We start from the raw sequence: 25,781 nt of genomic DNA on the forward strand, positions 1-25,781 counted from the left end.
ATAGGAAGTATGTATTGCCCATATATCAAACCACCCTTGAAAGTTTCATGGTACGAGTGTATGAGTACGACAATCCAACAAATGTAGTCAATCGATCTCACTGAAGACGTGTAGAGTCTGATGTGTCCGGTATCCCTAGGGAAAGCAGAAACTCCCCGCACCTTGCGAACGATGAAATCGAATCAGAGCACTCCCAGTGATAAGGAGAGTTATATCCCAAGTCGCCTGGAGCTCTTAAAAGAATGTCTTCCTCTTCTTTTCTCTCCCTAGACATGTCTTGATCATGTAGGCAATGTCAAGCCCCATGCGTCTCGGGCGGATTCTTCTTTCTCCCGACTGGGAAGAAGGGAAAGATGAGAATGTAGCGGAAGGGGAGATAGCAGATATAGATGACCAGCTACGTAAGTTTATATATTTCAAAAAATGCATCGATTGTAGAATATATATGGTCACTTCTCCGCAAGGGTATGTATGGGGGCGGCCCCTTCTTCCAATTCCATTCAAGGGGCTTCCTTTCTGTGTCCACGTGGTTTGGTCACTGGGGACTACCTCAAACCTTTTTCATACCTCGGGCTGTGACCTTCTCGAAAATCTCACTCACGATTGGCATCGTTGAGTCAACTACTTCCTACCGTCTTGATATGCAGAAACCCTGGATACTGGGGCTCACGCATCGCTCACAGTGCAGTAAATTCACTCTATAGCACTACTACTCATCCATATTTTCAAGACTGGCTTAGATTATTATCTATTCGGCTGGAACACTCTCAGGCCATTCATTAACTAGAGCTCAATCTTCTTTTCTTTGCCTTCTTCTTGTCTACTGTCTAATAGCACCAAAATCCTCGCCGAGAAGACCACCCTCGCCGAGAGGAATATACCCTCGCCAAAAGGAATATACCCTCGTTGTAAAGAACACCCTCGCCGAGAATACCATCGTCGCCGAGAAGATATCATTATCGGCGAGAAGCACATTGCAAGGTCGTCCATCCTCTGGCAGGAACAGAAGATCATGAGAAAAGATGTGTTCATTAATCCTTCCATCCCTTGCGCCGGCTAATGGTGACATAAGTAGCTTTCTTTGCCAATGGAATAAGGGTAGGTTTCCTCTTGTAGACGTTTCCAAACTGGAAAGTCCAGATCCGCATTCGCAATTCTTTATATGCTGCCCCTTGCCTGAACCCTTTTAGCACATTGTGCGATGCCCAGCCGCCATCACGTCTATGCTGAGCTCCGTAAAGCCAGCCCGAGTAAAATCAATATGCCCCTATCAATTCTCGCCTCGAACGCCCATACAATGAATGCCCCTGAAAAAGGATTGCCCACGTACGCCATCCATGTCGCAAATGTAAACACATTTGTATCGCCGCTACCAACTCGATCAACGAACACGGCCCCTGTTCTACGAGGTTCCAGTGGGTGGTTTTTGGGGTAGAGTGGCTGGGTTGCCGTAGTTGGGCAATGTGGAATAGCCGGGTTGGTGGTTATGGCCGTTCATGGGCTGGGGTAGCCCCATGTTCTTGTGCTGCATAGGATGACCCATTTGCTGTGGCATGTGAGAGTTCATCTGTGGTGGCATCTGAGGCATATGAGTAGCCGGATGCTGTTGCATATGCTGTGGAGGGGTTGCGTGCGGGTGGTAAGCTGGCAACGAGTTGCTGGAACTCTGACGGCTCATACCATAGCTAGGTGGGCCACCCATATAGGGCTGGGGGGCTGGAGAGCTGTATCCGTTATAATTCATGTGTGGCGAACTGATCTGGGGACTACCATGTGGAGCGCCCATACTGTAGGGTGCCATAGGTGGCTGCGCGTGGTTCATTCCGTTACTTGGGACGAACGACTGCGTTTTGGGGTTAAAAGCGTGGCGGTTATAGCTGCCCGGAATAGGATGCTGGCTTTTCGGGTCATGAGGATTGACATTAACAGGCAACTGACCGAAAGCATAGGGTATCCCAAGGGGGCCGACATTGCTTTGGGATTGGGGACCTCGAGTGGCTGGTTGCTGGTAAGGCGCCGGGACGGGGGATGGAGCAGGCGGGTAAGCAGGCTGTTGCTGCCAGGCAGGCTGGGCAGGTATGGGTTGCATGGGAGAGCCATACCCGGGCATAGACCCGTTGCTTGGCGGGTAGCGCTGCTGTGAAGGCTGAGGCGGCTGAGGCGGATACTGTTAGCAGGTTAGCAAACCATATTTACTCTAGAAGGGTGGAGGGAGACATGCTGTCGGCATTGGACCATACGGAGGATATCCGCTCATGGGACCTTGGGGCATCATCTGCGGATACGCGGGGCCTGGCTGGGGGTAACCTTGTGGCATGGGGGCCTGGTAGGGTTGCTGGATCTGACCGTTGTACGGCATATTGCCGACTGCGACGTACTGTCCAGTCTGGGCCCAGCTTGGCTGGTTAGGGTTGGTCCCGTAATAGGGTGTGTACTGAGATCGGGAATCGAAGCTCTCCGAATCGTCGCGTCGTTGCTTGCCCGTCTTACCACGCCTCCCTAGATTGGACTTTTCCTTGCCCGAGACAGAACTGGCTCGGGACATGCCATTTGCATCCTCGGTTTCTGGATCCGGTTAGCTAGAGAAGATGTACAATGTCCAAATAGGGATTTACCAGGTGTAGACTCTCCAGTCTTCTCTGAATTGCCAAAAATGCGCTCTCGTGCTTTGTTGTAAGCCTCCTCGCGCTGCTCTCGCGTGAGCCTACAAGTGTTAGCCAGAAGTAGCTGAAACGAGGGGACCAGGAGGGACATACTTGTAATTGATGCCATTGTTCTTCTTCTCACCATCGCTGCCCACTTCAGAAGTGCCTTTCGAGGGGCTGTTGCTGGCATTCCCAGAGTCTTCACCACGACGCATGATCTTCTTGGGCAAAAGCACTGGCGGCGTGCTACTGCTGTTAGTTTCGGCAGCGGTGCCAACGATACTTGCCAGCGACGGTGGGGACCCTGCAAAAGGGAGTTCTATAGATGCGCACAGCACCTTGTACCGCTTCGAATGAATGGGTCATGTGGTAGTAATCCGCCAGTTTGTGTGTAAGCATACGGCAGAACGAGTTGTTCGGTGGTAAATCCATGTAGGGCTCCCTAGGCAAAAATATTAACAAACTGTTACAACAACCTACAAGCTCAGGACTTACTTGGAAGATTGGACGAAGTTGATGACGTCCTGTTCCAAACGAAGCAAGAAGAGGCGATCCTTTGGTGATGCCATGGCTTCAAGCAGTTTCTCGTCCGGGTTTTGGGCGTACATTGAGTTAAACGCATCGGGGTTTTGCGAAACATTGGCCAAGATTTGCTGCTTCTCAGCAGGGGGCGGTATCCCCGAAGAGTTACTTTGGGGAGTGACGACGCCCTGTTCTACAACCACCTCAGGGAGTAGTTGAATGATTCGCTTCTCCGGCATATCTCCAAGCCGCAGACGGTGCACGCGTGCGTTTTCGGAGCCCATCCTCGAGGCGGTCATCTGCGAGCCCCGGACTGAAAAGGCCTCGTCATCTTCGGCCGCCTTCACACTAGCGCTGTCGTCTGGACGAAGCGACTCCTTCTCGTCCAGGGCAAAGGTGGTACCAGAAGTAATGCTCTTTCCGTCGAGACTGGGCGCTTTAGTACCGATCTCTGAGTTCGAATCAGCCCTTTGTGACACCTCGTCGGATACGGCTGTATTACTATCGACTTTGCTATGAGAGTCGCCAGGGGCGAGATTCGACGAGCCGTTGACGACAAGGCTAGGTGTAGATGCTGGGTTGAAAGCTTTGGAGGATAGGCTGAGATCATTAATGTTTTGCGTGACCTTGACAGTTGCATCGGTCGACTTTCGCTCGTCCCGAGAATCTTTTTGAGCAGCTTCAGGAGTACCCTGGTGCATCGCTGACTTGACGACCACGGTAGGGCTGACCGCCTTTGGTGCCGTTACGGCAGGACTCTTGGCAGCACCGGCAGGAGTGCCGGCAGACGAAATGCGACGATTCTCCGTCGAGGCAGGAACAGCAACTCGCTGTGCTGTAGATGGAGCCATGTTTTCCTTAGCACCAGACGCTGCCACCTGGTACCGTATTAGTCTTAGGAGGCAGCAGGATAAATAGCTGCTATGCGATAAAGTAGCAGAGCATAGAGCAACCGAGCAAGAGCTTACCTTAGCAAAAGAGAGCTTCTCCGTTCCAACCGTCGCCATCTGCGCAATAATATCGATGAGCAAGTAATTGCTCTGTTGCAGATCAGACTGATAGTCTGCAAGTACTACTTTGTCGAGTAAATGGGTGGAAATCTTGGGCTGCCGCCGAATCCTCGATTAGGACTGCGACAACGAATAAGACGTCAAAAAGGTAGCGCTGGTTTCCTTAGGTGCGCACCAAACGGCAGCGCACGAGACACAATGCAGTATTGACAACAACTCAGAAAAGGAAATGGATCGAAGAGGCCCTCGGGAGAGACAGAATACAGTTGCTCATTGTCGTAATGGGTATATTGAGTCGTAAGCAGTCGTGTGTCGTCGTGAGAAGGCCGGATGTGGAGGCAAGGGCCTGATTGTAGGCGATATCGACCAAATCTGTGCCGGAGTCGGTGGGTGACTGGTCAGGCTGCCAGGAGGGATACGCCAGAAGACTTGACTTCTGCACGGTGTCGGATCGAAATCGAAGGCAGGACGTGACGTCTCGCCTTGGTTTGAGAGGATCGTAGGTGTACTGGAGATAGGTGCGGTGTGGTGCAGGCTCTCGGAGTCGCAAACAAGTCGCAAGTAGGTGCAATCTGGATATGGCACAATTTGCTGCTGAGGGTGATGCGCCGGGAAAGTTAGTCCAAGTGAGGAGGTCGGTAAATTGGTAATCAGGTATGACACTGGCGCCTACCCGGGGTTTAATAAGAACCCCAAGACAAAAAGAATGACAGCCAGAGCGAGGTTGATTTAAGAAGAAGAAACCCGGATTGAGTTTGGGAGTTGGTGAATGAACGAACAGGCAGTATGTGACCGAAATAGAGGAAGTGGGAGAGGTTCCAACTTTGGACGTACTTGAGCTTTTACCAGGTGTACTTGTACATGTAGGTTAGGTAGGTGGTAGCTCGGGGGATGGTGGGTGGGATCGATTTTGAGTGGGAAGGCTGAGAGGTTAAAGTTTACAGCAGAATGTACCTTTCCCAACTGTAACCTAAGCTGGCTGGTAGGTCTGCAGGCCTATGATGCTATGCTCTGCTAGGCACCTAGGCCTACAGCACTAGGACTGCGGTTAATGGGGGCCGCCCACAGGAAGACCAAACCCGTATCCGTCCTGCCAGTGCTGCTGCGTGTACTACCACTGTCCGCCCTCCTCATCTGCACTGCACACACAGACATGCGACGGGATTCGGCTCGCGGGGCGGAGCGTGTTGCTTCATGCCCACCGAGCGAAACAAGTAATTGAACGAGCCGTTCTGACAACCTCCCAGGATCTGACAGTCAGACCACACTTCTGGCTGTATGACGGCAAGGCACAAACTGGATTCGTGCTACCACAGCTGAAAATGAACATCAAACAGGGCCGAATTGGGATGAGGTTCTGGGATGGGTTTTATTTTTGACGATACAGGGGACGAAAGCGAAGGGGCACAGACGACTTCAATACCTAGCATCCAGTCCTCTGTTCTAGAATGAAGCAAATAAAGCAACGAAATGTACCGACTTACCTGATTAATATGCTGTACCAATTGTGTTGGTTTGGATATCGACACACTTTCAATACCGTTTGAATAGTGTCACACCCGTGCTCTCTCTACTGTACTAGAGACATGCACTCCAGTTTAGTAGAGACGGGATGAACAGACAGAGCCTTCACCACACAATTCTCATCCACTTGCTGATGCTGCTGCTGAGCCTGTCGTCGGTTGTGGTTAGCTGACAAGCGGGCGCTAAAAAGGGTCAAGCGAGGTTCAGAGGCTCACTTGTTTTTATTTAGAACAAGAATCGTCTGCCGGCAGACCCCTGGATGTAGAACCGCCGTAAGATGGGGTAACAAGGTGGTGTGGCTGTTACCACTTCCACTTACCTGAGGTCTATGTATATATCGGCTCGAGCTGCTCCGATTATAATTTATATGTCATGTAGTACATAAATCTAATACTATCAGCCTTTGAAGTTTTCAAAGGTTTACCGAAAGCTCAATTTTTCTTCTATGCATGTTCTACGGGGATCTAAGCTGGCTGTGTGCATTTTTTTTTTATCTCGAGGAGCACGAGCCGGTTGGCTTGCAGATGGAACCTTGCGTTGTTGGTCCTTGCTATACTTTAGGACTTGGCTCGTGGCTATACACGTACGGAGTACAGCCCGGTATACTGCTACATAAATAGGTGGTCTGGGATATCAGCCCGCATCTATGCTGCAGAATATCACGAGAGACGTATTTCCGGTAACGGGACAAGAGGGTTCCGATGATGGACAGCCATGACCTGGGGGAGGGCTGAAGGCTGAAGCAAATGACTAAGGCAGTGGGGCAATTTGCAACGGGTGACGGGCTGGCGGGTGATTCGGAATCGTGTTTCAATCTCTCCAGTTCTAAACATTTTGGAACGAGGTCATCGCTTTCGCTACAGGTCATATCCTTGCCTCTATAATGATTACACCTCTGCCCCTTTACCATTCGTGAGAATACATACTATTACGGGCAGGCAGGCAGATGCATAGTCTACATGGACCTTGGTTTATAGCTGAGCTTGAGTCGACCCTTAGCTTCGACTTTCTCAATGTCACGAGGCCTTCAATATTGGCTGGACCTGTGGTTTTGCGGATGCAACTTTTCTACACGTAGCCACGAATCTAGCAACTCCAACAGCTATCCTCTCGAGGGATATGTAGAGAAGTAGCATAATTGAGAAAATGGGTATCATTCTTTGGGACTCAGCGAACCAGAGTCAGGTTTCCTTTACCAGACGCCAGACCATGCATTATATAAAAATCACTCAATATTAGGGAACCAGCGTCGCCTTATACATCCTCTTCTGCTCGCTCTCGGCTTTCTTCTTCTTGCTCTTCCCGTTCCCGTACTCTCATGGCCTCGACCAGCGCGACGCCATCTAAGCCGACCGCCTCTCCGTTCCCATCCGCGTCTGGAACCGTCTTCTGCTTCTCGGTGTTTTTGGCTTTGGCTATGCGCTCGCGCACCAGCTTGGCAATGGCGTTGTCCGTCGTCACGTTGAGAATCTCCAGCTTCTTGTCCAGATCCCTCTTGAGATCCCAGTTCGGCTTCTTGGGCTGGAGCTTGAACAGATCGATGCCCTTATCCGCCTCGGCCGCCTCCTCCAGCGCTTTCTGTCGTATTTGCACCTCGACTTCCGCCGCCTGCTCCTCTAGGGTCGGGCCCTCCATGCCCAGGGTCGGAGGGGCCTCGAAGCCGAGCTTGGGGGCTTTTGCTTCGGCATCGTAGTTGCGTCCCCGAAAGATGGAGCTTGGCGACGTCTGGCTCTGTAGGTGGTGAAGGTGACCGTGCTGACTCGGGCGGTGCTATTTCGTCGGCGGGCTGTTTGCGCTTGAGGGTCTTGAGCTTGGCCAGACGTGCTTTTCGGTCGTCAGCCGCGGCGCCGAGGCTGGCTTGTGTTGACATGGTGCTAACGGTTGTAGAAGATGCAAAGTTGATAGCTGTTTACACGCGCTTCTGAATAGAAAGTAATCAAGTTGTCGTCTGGGTTCAGCCGCTGTGCGAGTGTACAAGCTATGGAGGCGTTGGTGGCTTGGTTGTGGTGCAAACAATAATAAATGCGCTGAAGACCAGGAGCTGCCAGCCGCGAACTGCAATTCGATAAGGCGTGATAAGGCTTTTGGCGGCGGTTCCACCTACAAGTCGCGCCCCAATGAAATTCCCAAGACCCCGGTTTGCAGGCTCCATATCTTTTTATACAGCTTCATGTCCGTCCGTATCCGTACATAGATCATAATTGACGTATCGTAGTAATACCTTCTTTTTCGGTCAATTAGGCCTGTCTTCACCTTTGTTCTCACGAGGCGATTAATATTACACGTCGAGTAATGCGAACATGTGTATTATAGCCGTACGGCAATATATCTACCCTCCTTGAAAACACCACCCAACCGAACTATTCGGATCTGGCACGCCATGCGAACTCCCTTCATATGTCGCCAATGTCTGTCCCGCCTTCAGCATGGCCCCGCCAGATCGCAACGCATACTACGCTCAGCATATCACGACCTCGCCCGAACCGATCAAGCTGAGACGACAGTATGGCCCCCTCCAAACATAAACAATGCCAGGTTCGATGCGGGTGCAGCAGACGGAGGAAGCTCAGGTTCGAGCGATTTGAGCCCCGACAGTCAACATAACCTTTTCAGACGATATATACCTGAGTCGAAGAGCCACGTCGGGCTTGCCTCTGGAAACAACCCCAGGCTTCGGTTAAAACGACAAATCCTAGACACACGCGGCAATCTCGACTATCTACAGGATACACTGGCCGACACCTATGGATTATCCAGGCCTGCCGCTTGTGATGCAATCGCTCAGTTAAAGCGGTTATTATTTGGCTGTAATCCACTGCATGTATCGGATCGACTGGGTGCATTCGATACTTGGAAAGCTGAGTACGCTTCCGTACTGTATGCGTCGTTACGAGACCCATTACTCCGGCCAACCACTTCCGAGAGCCCAGAATGGGCCGCGCTCTCCCATGATCAAGATGTATCGGTGGAATCTATGAGGACCACTTGGCTTGAAATCGACCAAGCTCAGAGGGAGATGAATTGGGGGCGCATGATAATCTCGGCGCTACAGGTCAATCCCAAACTGCTTATGCCTTTACTCCAGGCTACATATGATGCTTCTTGGTCACCAAGTTATATCATTGAAGATGTGTCTCGGCTACTCTCCCGTCGCGCCAAGGTATTAGGGGCATCTGATCGACAATCATTTGTCGATCTTGTGTTCTTCTTGCTCAACTCCAGTCCCAAAGGATATCTAGTGTTAGGTGAAGATGTTCTAGCCAGCGTCACATCTTGGGCAAAGTTGGAACAAGTCGTTGAGATATTTCAGTACCTGCGCTCGAGTATGCCCAAGCTTACCTCCCACACATTGCTACATCTCGCAGCCAGATTTGCTTCCAGCTCTGATCACAAGGTCTTGGCTGCCGAGATACTGTGCTATATGACAGAACTAGACGGATTTGATATTAACTCTCCGGCGGCTGCTAGCGTCTGCACGAGTCTCTTGAACGTGGAAAGGGGGTTGCCAGCCCCCCAAGGCGATGCGGCACCTGATCGTCTGTTCAAAACGCTTTTGGAGCATGGGTTGCGGCCGAATCTCCTGAACTTTACAGCCTTGATGAGAAATTTTGCCGTCTCCGGGTATCTGGAGACGGCATGGACTGTCTTCGAGCTACTTGGTCAACATGGAATCGAAGCGGACGATGAGGTTTACTCGATTCTGTTGAATGCTTCTAAGAAAGAGAATGACTTGCCCTCGATTCGCCGGGTTATAGATTCTGTGAATGTGCAAGATCGGGGCAGACCCTGGAACGTCAACACCGCAAATCACCTTCTTGATATCTTGTATCGCGACAACGAGGCACAGAATGAAGTCAGACGGGCCCAGCGCAAGCGCAACAACGCCTTCCGACTAATGCTGCAACTGTACGCCAAGTTATTCCGGCTGCGCCCTCTGCAGAAGTTCCTCCCGTTCGAGATAGAAGAGCTGCTCCTGTGGCAGGGGCCGTCCGGCAGGTATTCAACCGCGACCACGCGGATGATCAGTGCCGTGCCTCCACAGACAATACCATTACTCGCGGATCCGGACAGCACCACCCTCACCCTCATGATCACTGCTCATTACCGGTCTATGGAGAAACCAAAACAGGTCTTCCAAACCTACAAACACTACAATGAGCTGCTAGCAAGGAGGGATTCGCACGCAACGGCCATTGCGCAACAACACAGTACCTTGGTCTATGACATGTTTCTGAAGGCCATCATGCAGTTCCGGCCGTACCTCGGCTACGCCGTGCGCACCGTTCAGGACATGCTCATCAGTGCCGAAGAGGAGGAGGAAGCCCGGCGCGAACGCGAACGCCAGCACGGCGGCACCACCATTAGTAATGATGTCGCCAAGAAGTACCCTTATCCGTCCGTCTACACATGGACCACGCTCATCAACGGCTTCCGCAACCACCGTCTGCCCGAACCCGCCTTCTCGATCCTCCGCATGATGGTCCACGAGGGCCGCGTCCAGCCCAACACGGTGACCTGGAACGCGCTGATCGGGGCCTACGCCCGCGTCGGCGACGCTGTGAGCGCCGTCCGGACCATGCGCTACCTCGAGGCCGCCGGGTTCCAGCCGGACCACTACACGGTCCGCGCCATGGAGTCGCTGCCGCTGAAGGCCCGCGAGCAGGCCGTCGAGCTGCTCGAGGCCTCTCAGTTCCAGTCCCTGGACCAGGTCAGGGCCGACCTTGCCAAGTTGGGAATCCATACGACAGTGCCGGCATCATCGTCTGCGTCTGCTGCGCCGGGGTCGGAGCCACCCCTGGCCGACGCGAGATGGCTACCTGCCACTGCTGTTGCGGGGGACACAATACCCTCCACCGGTGTCGATGATGGCTCATTTCGTCTTCACGGCATGTCTAAATATGAATATGCGCGAGCCAGGTGAGAAAGACCAGGCGATATCCGATATATAGGTATATAAAACGACGGAGACGTACATAACGCCTCGCCTCATATAGAAGATCGATCGAGTGTAGAAATAGACAGTGATACCCATCAACCACAATCATTGGTTTCCCTCTAACATTTCGAGATGGAATTCGTCCAAATCCAGGGAAACAGGAAAATAGGAACAGTCGGGTTCAGATACAGGAAGGATATCAAACACAATGGGGATATTCCTCAAGCTGGCCTTGTAGGTAGCCAATCTGGCAATTCTTTATGCCAGTCACCGAGGTACTGATCCAACTTGTTTTTCTTCTTTCTTATCTCGTATGCTTCCCCGTCTCGGTTCACTTTCGTATAGGCAGTCTCGAGACTCTCCATCGCGTCAGAAACGTACCAAAGTTGGTCCTGGGGGGTCGATCTGGCCCCGGCTTTGAAAACGTCGCTCAGCACCGAGATCGCGAGTTTGTAGTCTTCGTTTTCGACGTAGGCTTTGCCGAGCTCGAGCCGTGAACGAAGCTTGTTCACGCGGTCGACTCTGCTGCTGCTGTTGTTGTCAAGCTCTTCTCGGGTTTCCAGATCTACAACAACAGCCGTGTTTTTGAACACCTCGATTACTTTTTCGTTTCGCTCCTTGCGCTCTAATTCTTCCGCCGGGGTAAACTCGTGATGATCCTTCTTTCCGAACTCGAGTTCTTCTGCGAGCGCTTGCCGCGCATCCAACAGGCCGGGGAGAGCTCCTCCGTCTTCAGGGTGCCGTTACTTTATCATCTGAAGATGAAGATCCAGCACCTCCCCGCGAATCTTGATCAGTTTGTCCGTCGCGTTTTCCACCCTTTTCTTGTTCGAACGGTAGGCTTCTATAAGCGCATGCAACGACGCGAGTCGGTCGGGGATATGGTCTACTTGGCCATCGTTCTCTCCTCCATTGACAGGTGTACTCTGGGAGATCGATACCATCCGCGGCGTTCTTGACTCGCAGTGAACTATCTTCGGTTTGTTTCGACGATACCGTCATCAGGTACTGTTCAGCTACCCAGGAAAGATCCGATTTCCCCTTCGTGTCGTGCTGCTCATCGACACGCAGTGCGCTTTTGGCGTGGGCGATGTACATGCAGCACAAGTTGATGTTCTTGTTGAAGTTTGGGGAAACGGCGGCAATATGACACATCGCCTTCGGCACTGCTTCCCCAGCATCTGCCTGGCCTGCCTATTGGAGCCAGACTTCCGTGAGCATATGATTTATGCTGTGCATGTCAAATGCGTTGCCCCTTCTCTTCAGAAATGCATAGTCGCATAGTAGAGCAGCCGTGTGTTTTTCCTGCTCTTCTGCCGACAAGTAGTTGAATAGCAACGATGCCGGGATATCCGTTGGCAAGATACAAGCTATGAACGAAAGCAGTCCTAAGACATTGGTGTGACGGCGAGAGGTACGGCACATCTCCTTGAAAGCCCTGAAGGACGTAAGTCATATCAACGCCACCGCACGCAGTGGTATCTGCTCGCCTTGCTGGGGAGACACCGAAGCCTCTTTTTGGAATCGTGGAACCACGTGCGGACCCGGTCGTTCTGGCTCAGCTCGTTCTTGGCTCGGTCAGTAGATCGAGTCACTCGGCAACGAACGTCTGGTTCTCGATAATATAGGCTGCCGCCAGTTCGATCGCCAAGCCGCAGTGGTCGAGCCTGTCCAGGAGCCTTCCAGTCATGACGGCATCGCTACAGGGCTCCCTCGGCTTCTGACCCAGGCCGTTGTGCAAGTCCTTCCACAACTTCTCCGCACCTCGTGGACTCATCCGCAACAGCTTGTCCGCTTCGTTCCCCAATAGCTGTCTACTTTTTGCACTCACAAAGCCCCGAATAAGTTGTTTCTGGCCCCATTTGCTCTCCTTGGCCCAAGAATTGTCGTTGCTACGCCACTCTCTCTCGAGGTCTGCTAAGGAGAAGTTGTAGTTAAGCCGGGCCGGATCTTCCCATCTGTTCTCGCTCATCTTGTTCAGGAGCATTCGACAGTAGTCTTAGCAGTTGCGCCGAGTAAAGTCGTAAGCATCTGGGCTCAGATAAGGGTTCCTCTCCGCCGCTCGTTGCCTCGGCCTTTCTTTTGCGGGTATATGGAGAGCTTCGAATACAAACTCTTGCAGAACGAATTGTGCTGATCTTTTCGTTTAGTAGTAACACCAGCGGTTGGGTTTCTCCCAAACACATACCTATTAACATGAACTCAGGCCAGCTAAAATACAACTCCCTCGCCTCATATCCGCCAAACTGATCAGACTTTGCACCTTCGGTAGCCTTCTGGATGGCTTAGAATTCATCCCGTACCAAATCTCGTTTCTCTTCTCTGCCGATCTGCCAAATAGCTTCGAGTTGTATTCCTTTTCCATCGTTGGTCCAGTTGAAACCGGAAACTTTGAATACATCCTCAGGGACATCGAATTACGAAAAGATATGTCAGTCGGCCAATCAGGGTAAACCAGAAAATCAAACCGACTCACTGGTGTTGCTGGCGCTTTTGGATTCTCCGAGTCGGCCCTGGTGATATACACTCCCCAGTGGCCCAATAGGTCGTAGCTTAGCACGTCTGAAGAAACGCTTGCAAGCGATACCGACTTTCCACTTCAAGCGTGGCCACCGATTTTGGTCGAGAGAGACATAATCCCCAGTCACGTTGCTGTAAGAGCCTTGGACTAGCGTCAGAAATTCGAACTTCTGGCGCTCGTCTGTGACGAATTGGAACTCGGCCCGCCTCTCTTTATCCTCTTGACCCTTCTCAACGAGCCGCGCGATCCATGGGGACAGTCTGCTACTGGACATTTCTGTGGCCAACGTAATATATCATCTGCGGCAGAGTTTCAATACTGTTTATATCATGTCCTGTCCTGTTCTGACCAGTACCACAAGAGCCAGTGGATAGAAGAAAAGCGATATTAACTGAGTCGGCATTATGACTGATAAATATTAGGCTGAGTTGTGTAACACCGAAGACGCTAAAAGGTTCCAATATGCATAATGGCTGTAAACTCGCAGGTTTCAGCCTGACCACGCGTTCGCCAACGATGTGGCATCTTTGAGCCTGTAAATGTTGTGATGTACACGCTGCTCACTGCTAATTCGAAACGAAAGTATGAAGACAGCATTGGGGCCATTCCAAGCCGCTCTCTCCAGAGCCTTGGCCGCTGTACCAGGCCAGCTGGATACCGTCGCGAGAACGGTGTTGCCGTTCCTTTTTTGCGGCTTGGGGCGTCGCCAATTCCGCCATCAGCGTCATGGTGAACGAGACCGATGAACAAGACCGGAATCGGATGATAGACCACTGGCGGGCCTCGATGTTATCGCAGCTGACCAATGTTGAGCTCATTGTCAGTACACGTACTCGCCCTACCATCCACCCCTTTTCTATACTTGCAACCCAGAAAATCAATGCTTTCACGTAAATAAAACATATATAGGGTGCGGTTATGAGTGCAGCGGTTGTCGGAGCATTCACCTGGACCAGCTTGTCGAGCCTGCCCAGCGTGGCATACACCCTGGTACAAGCGCCATGGTACTGCAGCCTGGTATTGGGAATCGGCGCCGTCGCCGTAGGCATGCAGCAGAGCGTTTTCCTAATCAGGGTCGGATGCTTGCCTACGGCAAATCAGTTCTGCCAGAACATGTTGTCTCATGATGATGGGAATGGTCGGCGTGCCCCGAGCTGGTACCAGGTCTTGATTTGGCAGACTGCGGTCGGCCTCCTGGAATTCAGCTTGTACACATAGCTGGCAGGCTTTGTGGTTTTAATTTGGGGCACTACCAAGTCGGGCCAGTCGAGTGCTAGCACGTCCGATCGTGTGGTGAGTGCCCCTTTTATTGTTTGTGTCCCATTATTAAGATTTGAGTTGCAGGTCGCGGCCTTTCCTCTTCTCGCATTCTTTGCAGTTGTGGCCCTCTATACCCTGAGCATGCTCCGTTTATGGTACAATGCAGGCAAGAATAATGGTCATGTCTACATATAGTTCTAAGGATTATGCGACAGCATAGAAAGCAAGAGCTTACGCTATCCAGGTGAGAAGATCGATGCTCAGGGAATCAAAAGATTCACAACTGGTCTCGATATGAGCCTGAAAGCAGTCATCCACGGAAAACTAATCACTGTGGCAAGCCATTTCAACTTGATTGCCTTTTCGTTCGCTACATTTGGTGGTATCTATATAAACAAACAACTAAAAGCCACGAGAGGACACAAGCCCCAGGCTTGAAGAACACTCTCGTCATAGAATCTCTGCTCTGCAACAACTTGGGGAATTTTTCATACGTAGACGGTTTTCATAAAGGGGCGTAACATGAAAACAATGGAACAGGCGTCCGCTAAGAAGTAAGCATCAACCACGAAGATATATAGACAGCATAGGTACTCCCGACGAATCCCAGGTTGCCCCGTTGGTTATGTGTTAAGTGCCGTGCTCAGAACTTCATAGTATCGCTACAGTGTTCTTCGTTTCTGGTGTTTTTCAGTAAATGGTATCGTTTAGTAGGAACAAGATGTGATGCCACAACTTTGACCCTCGGTGTTTCTCATTATTTTAATGAAATCACCGAGATGTCGGTCGGTCAACAAGGAGATAATGATCAATCATGTTCTGTCGCGAGTTAGCAAACACTACGAAAAAATAGTTGTGAGTTTCGGCGAAGCTTACCCAATCGTATTGGGACGGATCGTTCAGCACATTGTCCAGGGGTATAGTGTCCATGAAGTCGAGAGAAAAGTCCATCGCATGGATAAGCTGGGACTGGTCCATGGGCGGTGGCGGTGGTGGAGGCGTCTCCTGTGTGTCGTTATTGAGAAGACTGGCAAGCGAGCCATCCCTTATTTCAGGCTGCGGAGGGAGGTTGCACAGGGGGCCGCGTAGGCTGCTCCTGCATCGAAACTTTGCGCAGGATAGCTCCGACGACTCTGGTGGCGTGCGCAGCATCCGGGGAAAGGTGCTTCCTGGCTGACCATATTTTATACGAAGTACCCAGTGCTTTCAGTTTCCTTGACCGCTCTGCCGGACTGTTACGAGAGTTAGCATGGGGTGGTTTCAATAAAAGACGATTGCAACTTACTCTGTCAAGATACTCTCTGTCAGGTCTAAGCAGAGGACCATAGACGCTATCAAGAAGTCATGTAGTGTCTGCCCGGAAAACATGTACCTGTCTTGATATAATCTGCCACCCGGTCGACTTTCTTCGTCATATTCTGCATGGAGGTCAAGAATCCGTAATGCTGAATCGATGGCGGTACTTCTGGACATGGCATATCTAGGATGGTCTTTATGGTCGCGCGTGAGAAAGGTTCGATGCAAGACGCAGAGAGTTTTCAGATACATCAACTCAACCATCAGCCTGTGAACAATGTCGAAACACGAGTCTGCAAAGCTGTAGGAACGCACAGGTCGGATTCTCAGCGTGGCGGGAAGCTGTTCGTGGAATGAGTGTATTTCACTGTCCAGGTTTACCACTTCTTCGTACGGTGGCGGCGGCTGGATCGACAAGGCGAAGCGGATGACTCGACGCTGCAGGCGGCAAAGTATGGACTTGTAGCATAGATAAAGCGTCGACGTTGCTTCCGTTGGGGGTCGGGAAGGCGGTAAGACCGTCGTGTGCTCGTCAAAGTCCAGATCGAACCGGTTGCCTGGAGCTTCGGTGTCGCATTCGTCTTCGCGGACAATCGGAGGCATACCTAATTGGAATGAAAACATGCAGTCGAACACCTCGATGAAGAACCACGCACGCCGGCGAATCTCCCCCTCAAAGGGTGTAATGCTTGGCAGGTATTTCGGGTCTCTGTGGTAACCCATCCGCTGGGCCAGACGTACAAGTAAGCCGAACTTCGACCATAGACTTGAGTCACAGTCCTTTCTTCGTTGGAATTCAGTATAATTCGATAGCAGCAAGGCCTCTACAGAGTAAGGTTTTGCGGCAAGATAGTCGCCGGCGATTAGACAGTCGACTGCCAATGCGGCTAACTTGTCGGGGTGAGCTGCCTCGCAGTCCTTGCTCACATCCTCGCCTTGCCCCATAGAAACCGTGGCAGCCACATTGAGAATGGAAGCCAGGATGCTGAGCCATAGCAAGCTGGTGGATGATGGATCTCGCCAGAACACGTCGTATTCCCTTTGGAATTTGGAGGTGTGGATGTATGGGGCGGCATGAAACCTGGATTGGAAGTAGCCAAAGACCAGCTGGTCGGTCTTGTGCTTGGGTGGCAACCGGGCGACGGCCTCATCTATGGTAAGACGGACTTGAGTGCCGTACACCACGTCCATCTCGCGCGCTTGGAGGGATGACGATGAATGGGGCGGCGGCGAAGGGCTCGAATCTTCTTCCGAGGGTTCAGCTTCAACAATGCCCCGGATGTCATGAATACTCTCGAGGATGGCGGACCAGTGGGTTGCGCCTACGTAACCGTTTTCGGGCTGGGTATGACCATAAGACGCTCCACTGTTGGATGTGACGGCGGTGGTGACTGTGCTCGGAGGGGTGCTGAAGTCAGAGCGCATTTCCACCTCGCTCCGTGGATCCGAGCTCGATGCGACACTGGCAATGCTTCCGTCTTGGCTCCCGGTGTTTTGTAGCAGGCCATTCACCATGTCCTCCAGCTTCTGCAGGCGGACCTGCAGGAGGGGACGTGACATGGCATCCTGCTTGGGGCGGGAATCGGCTGGAGGCCGGGACTCATTGCCCTTGGGCTTGCGGGCAGCCCGGGGGGGCATACTCGCAGAAAGCGGCCTCCCCACTCTTGACGCACCTTTCGCATGGTTGCTGGCGGTCACATTTCACCTAATGGGCGGAGATTAGCGAGGGGCGACGACGACGAAGAAGAAGCTCCAACAGCAGCAGTGAGACGGCCTTGCCTTTCGGGTGCGACACAACAAGCAGCTAACTGGCGGTCTGTTGCGCTTCTGGATCTTCCGCTGCATGCCTTCGGTTGGTTGTGCGCGGAAGACGCTGGTCTGGTAGGATGGACGGTCCATGGTCCGGACTCGTCTCGGGGATAACCTCAGACGGTGTTTTTTATTTTAAAGTCCTCCCAGTGAAAGCATGTGTCATGCCGTCTGTAATGTAGCCCACACACTAGGACTGGACATGGAAGTGTGTATGCGTGTGGTGTGGTGTGAGCTCAGGCCAAGTCGAATCAAAAGCCAAAGTCCGACGGGAGCGCGGTAGTAACAGCGAAGCAGCAGTCGGGCTCAACTAAAGCCAGACGAGCTATGGACGTCGCGTGGTAGATGGGTTAGGTTAAGTTAAAGGAAGAAACAGCTGCTTGAAGCCGGTAGCCGGTTGTAAAGCATCAACTGCTTTTCGGAGATAGGAACTCGAAGGAAAGAAATGACAAATGTGTAGTCTGAGTAAGTACTTTCAGAGACAGGGTCCGTCCCAGACTGGGCTGAGAGAGGTGAATTGATGGATTTGGCAGACGGGCTGGCTCATGGGGGTTACTTCCTAGTCGCCATCATGCGTTTGTGCATGTGTGTGTGTGTGTGTGTGTGCGCGTGTATGTATGTGTGTGTGCGTGGAAAGCTTTCCGTTCCCCGTTAATCGTTCAAATCAAGCAATTAATCAGTCCATGGTCAGTGGTGCTTTTTCGGTTGCCTTTCCTTTCCTCTCCCTCGTTGGAATATCCGCGTATCCGGAGAAAATGGGTCATCCAAACTCCGCAGCTCCCGTTTTGAGAATGGGGGCTTTTTGGACTAAGGCTACTCCGTACCCCCATGCCCAAGTACCCAGCTCCTCCTGATCTTGGCCTGGACTCCTTCATTTACTACGTAATTGATGGCATGTAGATTAGAAACGCAACTTTGGGCTTCTGCTGCACAAATCAATAGCTGTCCCTCTTCTCTCTCTCGGATTTTGGATGGTAGGGTGCATCGGGGATCCCATATATTAAGTACCTTACCTGCCTTAGGTTATATAGTCTAAGCAGCCCAAGTCCAATCCACATTAGTTTTCTTGGCCTGAGAACGTGACCTATCGTTCCGATGCGGTGGTCGAGAAACGAACCACCACTTCTGCAAAACCAGGTCACTTTTTGCCCCTCATTTCGTAACAGATATGGTCTCGGGCTCTCGGCTCTCAAGTCCTACGGGAGATAAGATCGGTCCTGGCCGGCCTGAGGTCCTGGCAGGCTCTCTTCCACCATCTTCCAACCAATCAAGTGCATGATTATATGAATTTGAACGGGCTTCCATAGGTGTTCGCCAAGCCCGCTGATCGCTGCAAAGTCTTGAATTCATCCCCTCTTCTCAGATATATCCCCATGAGCCAGCGCTGTTAGACAACCGTGGCAAAGCTTAGCAAATCCACCCACGAAAAACACGGCACACCACCGCTAAAATGTGTGTGTAGCGTCGTCTACTAGTTAGCAGGTGTAGGATGGAGGCTAGATTCTTCGGACACGGGTGAGATTAAGCCCTTGTTAAGTCCGACTGCCACGCACGCATACTCCCAGATGCCCCCGCCCCTTCCGCTTACATACAGGCTTGGAATGAGAATCCTTGCATGAGGGCACCCGATCTATTGGGACTGGACACGATGACTTCTTCCAAGTTCCTGCAGGTTACCGGATAAAGGTCACTCATACAATGCAGGTCACAAGGTAAGCGGGGCAGCAGGTAGATATGAAAACCAGCCATGGTGCTGCTGGCCTCATCTTTACCCTAATGGGAGCAAGGATGATTCGAATTGACCATGGAATAACCAATAAGTGTCCTCCATCGTCATCAATCAGCAGCGGCTTACCACATCGCAGACGCGGTCCGGTTAGACAGAGTTCCGATTCGGCAACCTTGACTCTCCTCATCAATAACCAATGGGTGAGGGGCCAAATATGGGTGAAACTCCGGGCGAATATCTGATTCCTCTAAAAGATCTCCAAGCTTCTCAATCCCAATTCATGTCCATAGCTTAAAATGTCACTTGTGGCCATTTCGATAACCTCCGAAATCTACGTGGCCATTTCGCGAAATTGTCCGATTGGCTGACAGTCGAGCATATGCCACGGCAGTTCCCATGATGGCAAGGCACGCCGCTATGGATCGAGAAGTATCGAGGGCTACCTAAAACCAGCTCATATGTTTTGCGAGTACTCTACTGCCGACGAAATCAGTAGTGCAAGAGCGAAAGAGGAACCAGTGGCAGACCCCAAGGTTCGGGCGGACATGCATTGCCATACAGGAAGAGAGTTTCAGCCATGGGGAAAGGATCGAGTCTGCTCTCTATAGAAGCGGCCAGACCTTGTTTCCCTAAATGTCTGGACCATCAACTGAAATTCATTCAGTCACATGGACAAAGAGAAGGATAGAACACCGCCGTCATTATGTCAATGACTAAGTCACCCACGCATGTCACCCGCCGATTTTGCCGTTGTTCGCTTTTTGCAACTGGCATCAGCCCCCATTCCACAACACCAGTTCACACTTCAAGCTTCCCACGCCAAGCGTGTACAGGAACCATAGATCGGTCGCGTCGTGTCGGATGGTCCGGACACTGCCTCCTGTCTCCAAGGAAGCATTTGACCTTTGCGGACTTGCTCTTCAAACTGGGCGACGGGCGTGAGGTTTTCATGTTCATGGGAATGGCGTACAAAGGAACCGAGAGGTCGTCAAAGAAGCTACCCCACACATGGCGAGATGGTTGCTGGACCGGCCATACTACATGTTTCTGTCCAGCGAAGACCTTGGTGAACCAACTGGGCTGCGACATCGCAGATCCGCCTCTATACCAACCTCCTTGACGTAATATACGGCGGTACCTCCGTTGTCGGGCGGAAGGCGAGAGAGATGGCCATCATCGGGCCGGCAACGGGCCATAAGGGAGGAGCGGCGAGAGAGACGGTCACGGCTATCGGTGCCCGAGGCCTCCGCCCTAGTCCGTAACCGCGAAACGCTTACACGGCTCGAGATCCTGTTGCCCTGTGTCAGTGTTGTTGCTTGGAAATGGGATGTCGCCATCGGTACCCTAGCAACATCGAGGTTACATTGCCGTCGACGTCTTGATCGACTTTTTCCCTGTTGCTGGCTCCAAGACAATAACAACAACACTCCATCAAACCAGCAGCTACATCTGCATCCTACGTCACTTCGATCGACTTTCCCTCATGGATGCTGTTCCGGAAGATATCCATCTACCTCATACGTACCTTATGGCGGAAGATGCCCCAAGGTCAAGAGCCAATGGGGGTGCAGCTGCAAGGGGCTGAGGGAGGTGATCAGGATGATCGAGCTCATTTTTTCTCGAGGTTGGCAAAGCGGCGGTTCTCAGAATTGACTTCGAGTTCACCTTGTAACAGTGTAATAAGGCGCTTGATGCGGCATTCTAGCATGGCACGCGGCGTGGGCACTTGTTGTTTACATCCTGAAGCCAGCAGGGTCGTGGACGACACCAAGGACGATCTCCAAAGGATGGACGTACCTCAAGGTAGAGATTGACGCGGTCAAATAATCGAGGTTCTTGCGTTCGGTCACCGTGGTTGCCTGTTGCCTAGGTACCCAGCTACAGTGGTGGCCTGCTGAGCTTGGGTTGCTGGAGGGAGGGGACAGGTCCAAATGTGAGCTGCAGGTCATAAGACCTAATAACAGCGGATTCTTCCACTGAACCGGGAACTTACCTACTTGGTCAATAGGCTGGCCTGTCCGCGTTGGCCGAGTGGTAAGTCGAAGGGGAGGATGAAAACCCAGTCCGGGTGAAGGGGTGCGCCCTTCCCGGACACCGTGACCCGGGCACGGGGGTTTTCGTAGGCATAGGTTGACGGTTCGAGCCCTACCCGGGGCGGGCTCCCGACTCCCTGATGCTGAGCTTTTTGGTATTTCTTCCTTCTTTTTTCCTTTTGCTTACTTGATCCCGTCGTTTTCCACCACCGTGCTGTGATCCCTCTGACTGCTGTACTTCCGCAGTAACGAACACGAACAAATCTATTTAGTTGAAATGGTAGAATGTCTCCTTTCACCAGCCCTTCCCTAGCTTTATAATCCTCATTGGCAAGTGCCGCTGCATGTCGTATCAGCCCCTTTGAGTGTTTTGGCTATTTCGACGTCGAATCTGTCGAGCCTGGCTCAGTCCTCTTCTCTCAAATCTGCCTCTGTACCTTTCTTATTTCCCGTGGTACGACGACTCCCACTTCGTTTGATACAGTATGAGAGAAGACAGCCAATCCACATCAGTTGCGCCGAGCTACAGGACCCTGAATAGCCATATCGATCTACATACACAGGATGAAGATGTACATCCCGACGATGTAGGGTCTGAGGCCAATCCAGTGACACACGATGGCTATGCCAATCCTTCCAAGACAGATCTCCTACTTAAGTCCAAGTTTAGGTCAAAAACCCGCAGCTGTATTCGCAACTGATGGTTATGGGAGCTGCTTGCTGTGCTACTCAGTCTTGGCTGTATGATGGCCATTGTCGTTATTGCTGCCAAAACCGACAATACGCCCCTTTCTGAATGGACGTCCCCTATCGGCATCAACGCTCTTTTCTCCATCCTCATCACGGTCTCCAAAGCGGCCATGTTACTACCAATCAGCGAGTGCATCAATCAGATTCAGTGGCTCTATTTCGCAAGAAAAGAGCGCCGTCTGGATCCTTGTCAGCGTTAGACGATGCCAGCAAGGGGCCCTGGGGAGCTCTGCTGTTCCTAAACCCCTCTAATGTTAAATTATGGCCACTGTTGGCAACGGTCGGAGCAATCCTTATTCTGGTGGCCATGGCGGTGGGACCTTTCGCTCAGCAAACAGTGGTCATTCGGACGGAGAGGGTGGGCGAGCAGAAGTCCGGCTCTTCCATTCACGTTTCTTCCGGTTTTGATACAGGCGACCCTTCTGAGGCGGAACTTGACCCTAGTAAAGCGTTTGAACGTAAGTGGCTCATAATACTATGTAAGTATATATCTACTATGGGTTTGTTACTAAGTAAAATTTAGCCCCTATTACTGGCAACAAACCACAAAGAGCCTTTCTTAATGGCGTCTTCGATCTTGGATCCAATTTCCAATTCATATGCCCGTCAGGTAACTGTACTTGGTCCGATTTCATCTCGCTTGCCATATACAGCATCTGTGTGGATGTCTCAGACAAGACACAACTTGTCGATGGATGCACAAGGCAAGTAGTCGCAACCGCAGGAGACCAGCACGAGCCGGTCTTGTCAGAATGCGACGAATTTCGCAATGCTATATTCACTACACCGGAATGGCTTGTATTACCAATCACTGTTGAGGTAAAGGCAGGCTTCGCTATTCACATGGCCGAGGTAGCCGGTAACGTTACTCTCGACTACACGCCCCATTCTGCGAATCAGACAGTAACGGAAAAGCTCCTTTCTTTGGCTATTATCCAGTTCAAGGATACTTACGTATAAAGGTGGAAACAAAACAACAGGTGACCCAGCGAAAGGCTACTGGACGGCAACAGAGTGTGCGGTGAGCTGGTGCGCCAAGACATTTAGAGACGTTGAAATCGTAAGTCCATCTTCATCTTGGCTTTCCATACTCAAAATTGAGGTAGATACTGATACTTCTACAGTCGAATGGGATACTGAAGCCCTAAAATTTGTCAGAAATACCTCTCCACCCAAATCCTGACCTGGATCTAAATGAATATGGGTTGATATATTATCTAGTACCTCGTACTGATGGCAACGCAAGAAATCTCACCGACACCATGTGGCCTTTGCAAAACAATTCCTTCAGAACTGTGAGCCAGGACCACTCAAGCTTGTCTGCATCCATGGGAGGGATGTTCACGTTCAGAAAACATGCCTTGGACACATCCTTCTCGATCGGCTCAATGTTGGGATATCTCAAAAACGTTTCGGAAGTTGTAGCCAGCATAACGGATAGTATGACAAATTCTATTCGCTCGGGTCCAGGTGCCATCCCGGCCGAGGGAACTACGTGGCGTCAAGAGGCGGGAATTCACATCGAGTGGGCTTGGCTGATCCTTCCTCTCGCCTTCGTGCTTTCAGGTGCAGCCCTCTTCGCCGCCACGGTGGTGTTGAGCAGTTGTCAACACCGTGGGTAGCCTCTATGGAAGTCCTCGATGTGGCCGTTGGTCTTCCAAGGATTTGAAGAGTGGAGCGTTCAGGAGAGGTCTGCGAGGGAAGACGGTTCACTTCGAGAGGGAAAGGAGATGGAGGAGATGGCCAAGGCGATCCGTATCACACTGAAACAGAACGGATTAGGGGCGCGGAAGCTCAAGCGTGCTTGGTAGTTAATTACTGTAGGTCTCCGTCCATCGGGCTTCGAAGAAGACTTGCCTGAACAAACTGTTGGAGCTACGGTATGGTGAGATCGTTCAAGCAGTTGACGAGGCTATCCGATTTCACACCTCCGCTGTCAAACTAGGACAGCGATCTTATTACTCAACCCAGGAGCTACGTGCTACTACGAGATGAATCAGTGTTCTGGCGAAGACTCGTCGGCAGCAACACCCAGCAGCAGCTCGGATATAATTTGACGATCGTTGACGTAGCCATGATGATGAGAAGGGGGCCAGCAGAGAGACGGCGAGGAGTACAATAGCAGTGGAAGCATACGGAGGCGTGCGATACTGTCATGGCAGACTCAGCTTTGGCACCCATACTGCTCAGCTTTGAGGGGAAGCCTGGGGGTTATGCGACTTAAATTTCACTTCAGGGGATCGCGCGACACTCATATGAGCAACTTATCTGTAGCCCGCAATGGACCACTGCCCATGTTTCTGTTACATATCTATTGACCGGAGTTGTCGCTCTTTCATCGGCCTATATACTGGGCTCCATGCTATGTCCACGATAGCCTGATACAGGAAGAATGATAAAAGCGGGATCGGGATGCGAGATATATAGAGAAGAAGAAGAAGAAGAAAACATTAATATTCCATCCAAATTCGCTTTTACTTTAACTACCTTACAAACCACAACAGCTCTATTCAAAAGGGGAGTATGAGGTTATCCACACATTGTGATATCAAAATCGGTGCAATCTTAGAAGACCAGCCCCTCCACCACTTTTATCACCTTCTTCATGGTCCTCTGGCTATAGGGAGTACCCGAACCTCTCAAGCTTGCACACTCGATCCCGTAACAGTCAAGGCAATTGATATCTGACTACCGCTCGAACTTCTCAGACCATGAGAAAAAACCCGCTACCTCACATCCCGTGAGGATGGCTCACTCACTAGCCACATGCGGCGAAATCGCCGAGCCTTGCCTCCCCCCTTTCCCGCCTCCGCCCCTCATGTTCCTTCACTCGCACGTATGTATGCAAGTAAGCCTGAGAGCAGGCAGGCAAGAAGCGATCGGCGCGCCGGAGATGCCGTCCTTGGTAGAGACCTCGGCAGACGAAATAACTGCCCTGCGTTTCTGCGCGTAGCGCTGTGTGCATGGGTGTGGCGAAAGAGTCAGCAGACTCGATGGTGTGGCCAATGATGATCTACCCAGTCAGCCCAAGCTGGGGGATCTGGGAATGCGGTGTGTGTGGGTGGGAAGGGGAAGGCAAAGCGAAGCGCCGATAGAATCGCCGGGCACCCAAGAACCCTCAGGGATCTTATGAGCCTGGCTGCTGGGAAGGGGGCCCTTGCGGGAGCCAAATTCCCTGAAGTGGGTGGTGAACCCAAATAACTCTAAAATCTCACATCCATCTCGGCTCGTCTGGTTTCGTGGTTCCTTCGGAGGATCTAATTGCCAATAGCACACCACCCCATCCCGCGAAGGAGGAGATATCCCCGGAAGCTGGGGGGAAGGAATGTGGGGTAGCGCGGAAGGGGGAACGTCAAGCGAGTAGCGGAAGGATCAGGGAGGGAAAAAAGGGAAGAAAAATAGCTAAGTACATTAATTAGATTGCAGGTACTTAGGCAACAGCAGCAACACATCCATTGTCAAGTCGTTCTGCGTAACATGAAACCGAAGCGCAGCAACTGCCGGCACACACGTAAGATGCAAGGGCCCTGATAGGAAGGGCAAGCAGGGCTTAAGTAAGTGAAAGAAAAGTAGAAGGCGGTATTGAGTTGTGATGAGATGAGCGCCGACTTCGTACCCCGTTAACGCCCGGCTTCCCGCTCTTGATGCAAGGCTACTAGGTAGCAAATAATACCGCCGCCCAGTGAGAACACAACGGAAGGAAGGGAAGAAAAGGGAAAAAGGTTGTGTGGAAGAGCCTAAACAGC

The 25,781-nt window shown here is 51.6% G+C and overlaps 8 protein-coding genes across 8 annotated transcripts; 3 read left to right on the forward strand and 5 right to left on the reverse strand.

Annotated features, from left to right (window-relative positions):
* Positions 1–1,402: 1,402 nt before the first annotated feature.
* PG994_004501 (uncharacterized protein) lies at positions 1,403–4,174 on the reverse strand (the record flags this gene model as incomplete). Its single annotated transcript, XM_066855910.1, has 8 exons — positions 1,403–1,894; positions 1,939–2,167; positions 2,241–2,565; positions 2,616–2,704; positions 2,757–2,949; positions 3,047–3,087; positions 3,141–4,045; positions 4,136–4,174. The coding sequence occupies 8 exons, from the start codon at positions 4,172–4,174 to the stop codon at positions 1,403–1,405; spliced, it is 2,313 nt and encodes a 770-aa protein (XP_066718077.1).
* A 2,781-nt stretch (positions 4,175–6,955) lies between these two features.
* On the reverse strand, positions 6,956–7,571 carry PG994_004502 (uncharacterized protein; the record flags this gene model as incomplete). The annotated part of the gene is made up of 2 exons (XM_066855911.1): positions 6,956–7,430; positions 7,453–7,571. 2 exons carry the CDS (start codon positions 7,569–7,571, stop codon positions 6,956–6,958), a joined length of 594 nt encoding a protein of 197 aa, XP_066718078.1.
* A 510-nt stretch (positions 7,572–8,081) lies between these two features.
* Positions 8,082–10,622, forward strand: PG994_004503 (uncharacterized protein; the record flags this gene model as incomplete). Its single annotated transcript, XM_066855912.1, has 1 exon — positions 8,082–10,622. The coding sequence occupies one exon, from the start codon at positions 8,082–8,084 to the stop codon at positions 10,620–10,622; it is 2,541 nt and encodes an 846-aa protein (XP_066718079.1).
* A 236-nt stretch (positions 10,623–10,858) lies between these two features.
* Positions 10,859–11,792, reverse strand: PG994_004504 (uncharacterized protein; the record flags this gene model as incomplete). Its single annotated transcript, XM_066855913.1, has 2 exons — positions 10,859–11,361; positions 11,579–11,792. The coding sequence occupies 2 exons, from the start codon at positions 11,790–11,792 to the stop codon at positions 10,859–10,861; spliced, it is 717 nt and encodes a 238-aa protein (XP_066718080.1).
* A 436-nt stretch (positions 11,793–12,228) lies between these two features.
* Positions 12,229–12,609, reverse strand: PG994_004505 (uncharacterized protein; the record flags this gene model as incomplete). The annotated part of the gene is made up of 1 exon (XM_066855914.1): positions 12,229–12,609. One exon carries the CDS (start codon positions 12,607–12,609, stop codon positions 12,229–12,231), a length of 381 nt encoding a protein of 126 aa, XP_066718081.1.
* A 1,275-nt stretch (positions 12,610–13,884) lies between these two features.
* Positions 13,885–14,376, forward strand: PG994_004506 (uncharacterized protein; the record flags this gene model as incomplete). The annotated part of the gene is made up of 2 exons (XM_066855915.1): positions 13,885–13,977; positions 14,068–14,376. The coding sequence occupies 2 exons, from the start codon at positions 13,885–13,887 to the stop codon at positions 14,374–14,376; spliced, it is 402 nt and encodes a 133-aa protein (XP_066718082.1).
* An 813-nt stretch (positions 14,377–15,189) lies between these two features.
* Positions 15,190–17,352, reverse strand: PG994_004507 (uncharacterized protein; the record flags this gene model as incomplete). The annotated part of the gene is made up of 4 exons (XM_066855916.1): positions 15,190–15,237; positions 15,295–15,423; positions 15,494–15,650; positions 15,704–17,352. 4 exons carry the CDS (start codon positions 17,350–17,352, stop codon positions 15,190–15,192), a joined length of 1,983 nt encoding a protein of 660 aa, XP_066718083.1.
* A 4,418-nt stretch (positions 17,353–21,770) lies between these two features.
* PG994_004508 (uncharacterized protein) lies at positions 21,771–22,995 on the forward strand (the record flags this gene model as incomplete). Its single annotated transcript, XM_066855917.1, has 4 exons — positions 21,771–21,955; positions 22,019–22,147; positions 22,207–22,493; positions 22,559–22,995. 4 exons carry the CDS (start codon positions 21,771–21,773, stop codon positions 22,993–22,995), a joined length of 1,038 nt encoding a protein of 345 aa, XP_066718084.1.
* Between the last annotated feature and the right edge of the window lie 2,786 nt (positions 22,996–25,781).

This window comes from Apiospora phragmitis (genome assembly GCF_038363925.1).
Source record: "Apiospora phragmitis strain CBS 135458 chromosome Unknown utg000005l:1.0-4161743.0:1.0-4166827.0, whole genome shotgun sequence".
NCBI lineage: Eukaryota > Fungi > Ascomycota > Sordariomycetes > Amphisphaeriales > Apiosporaceae > Apiospora > Apiospora phragmitis.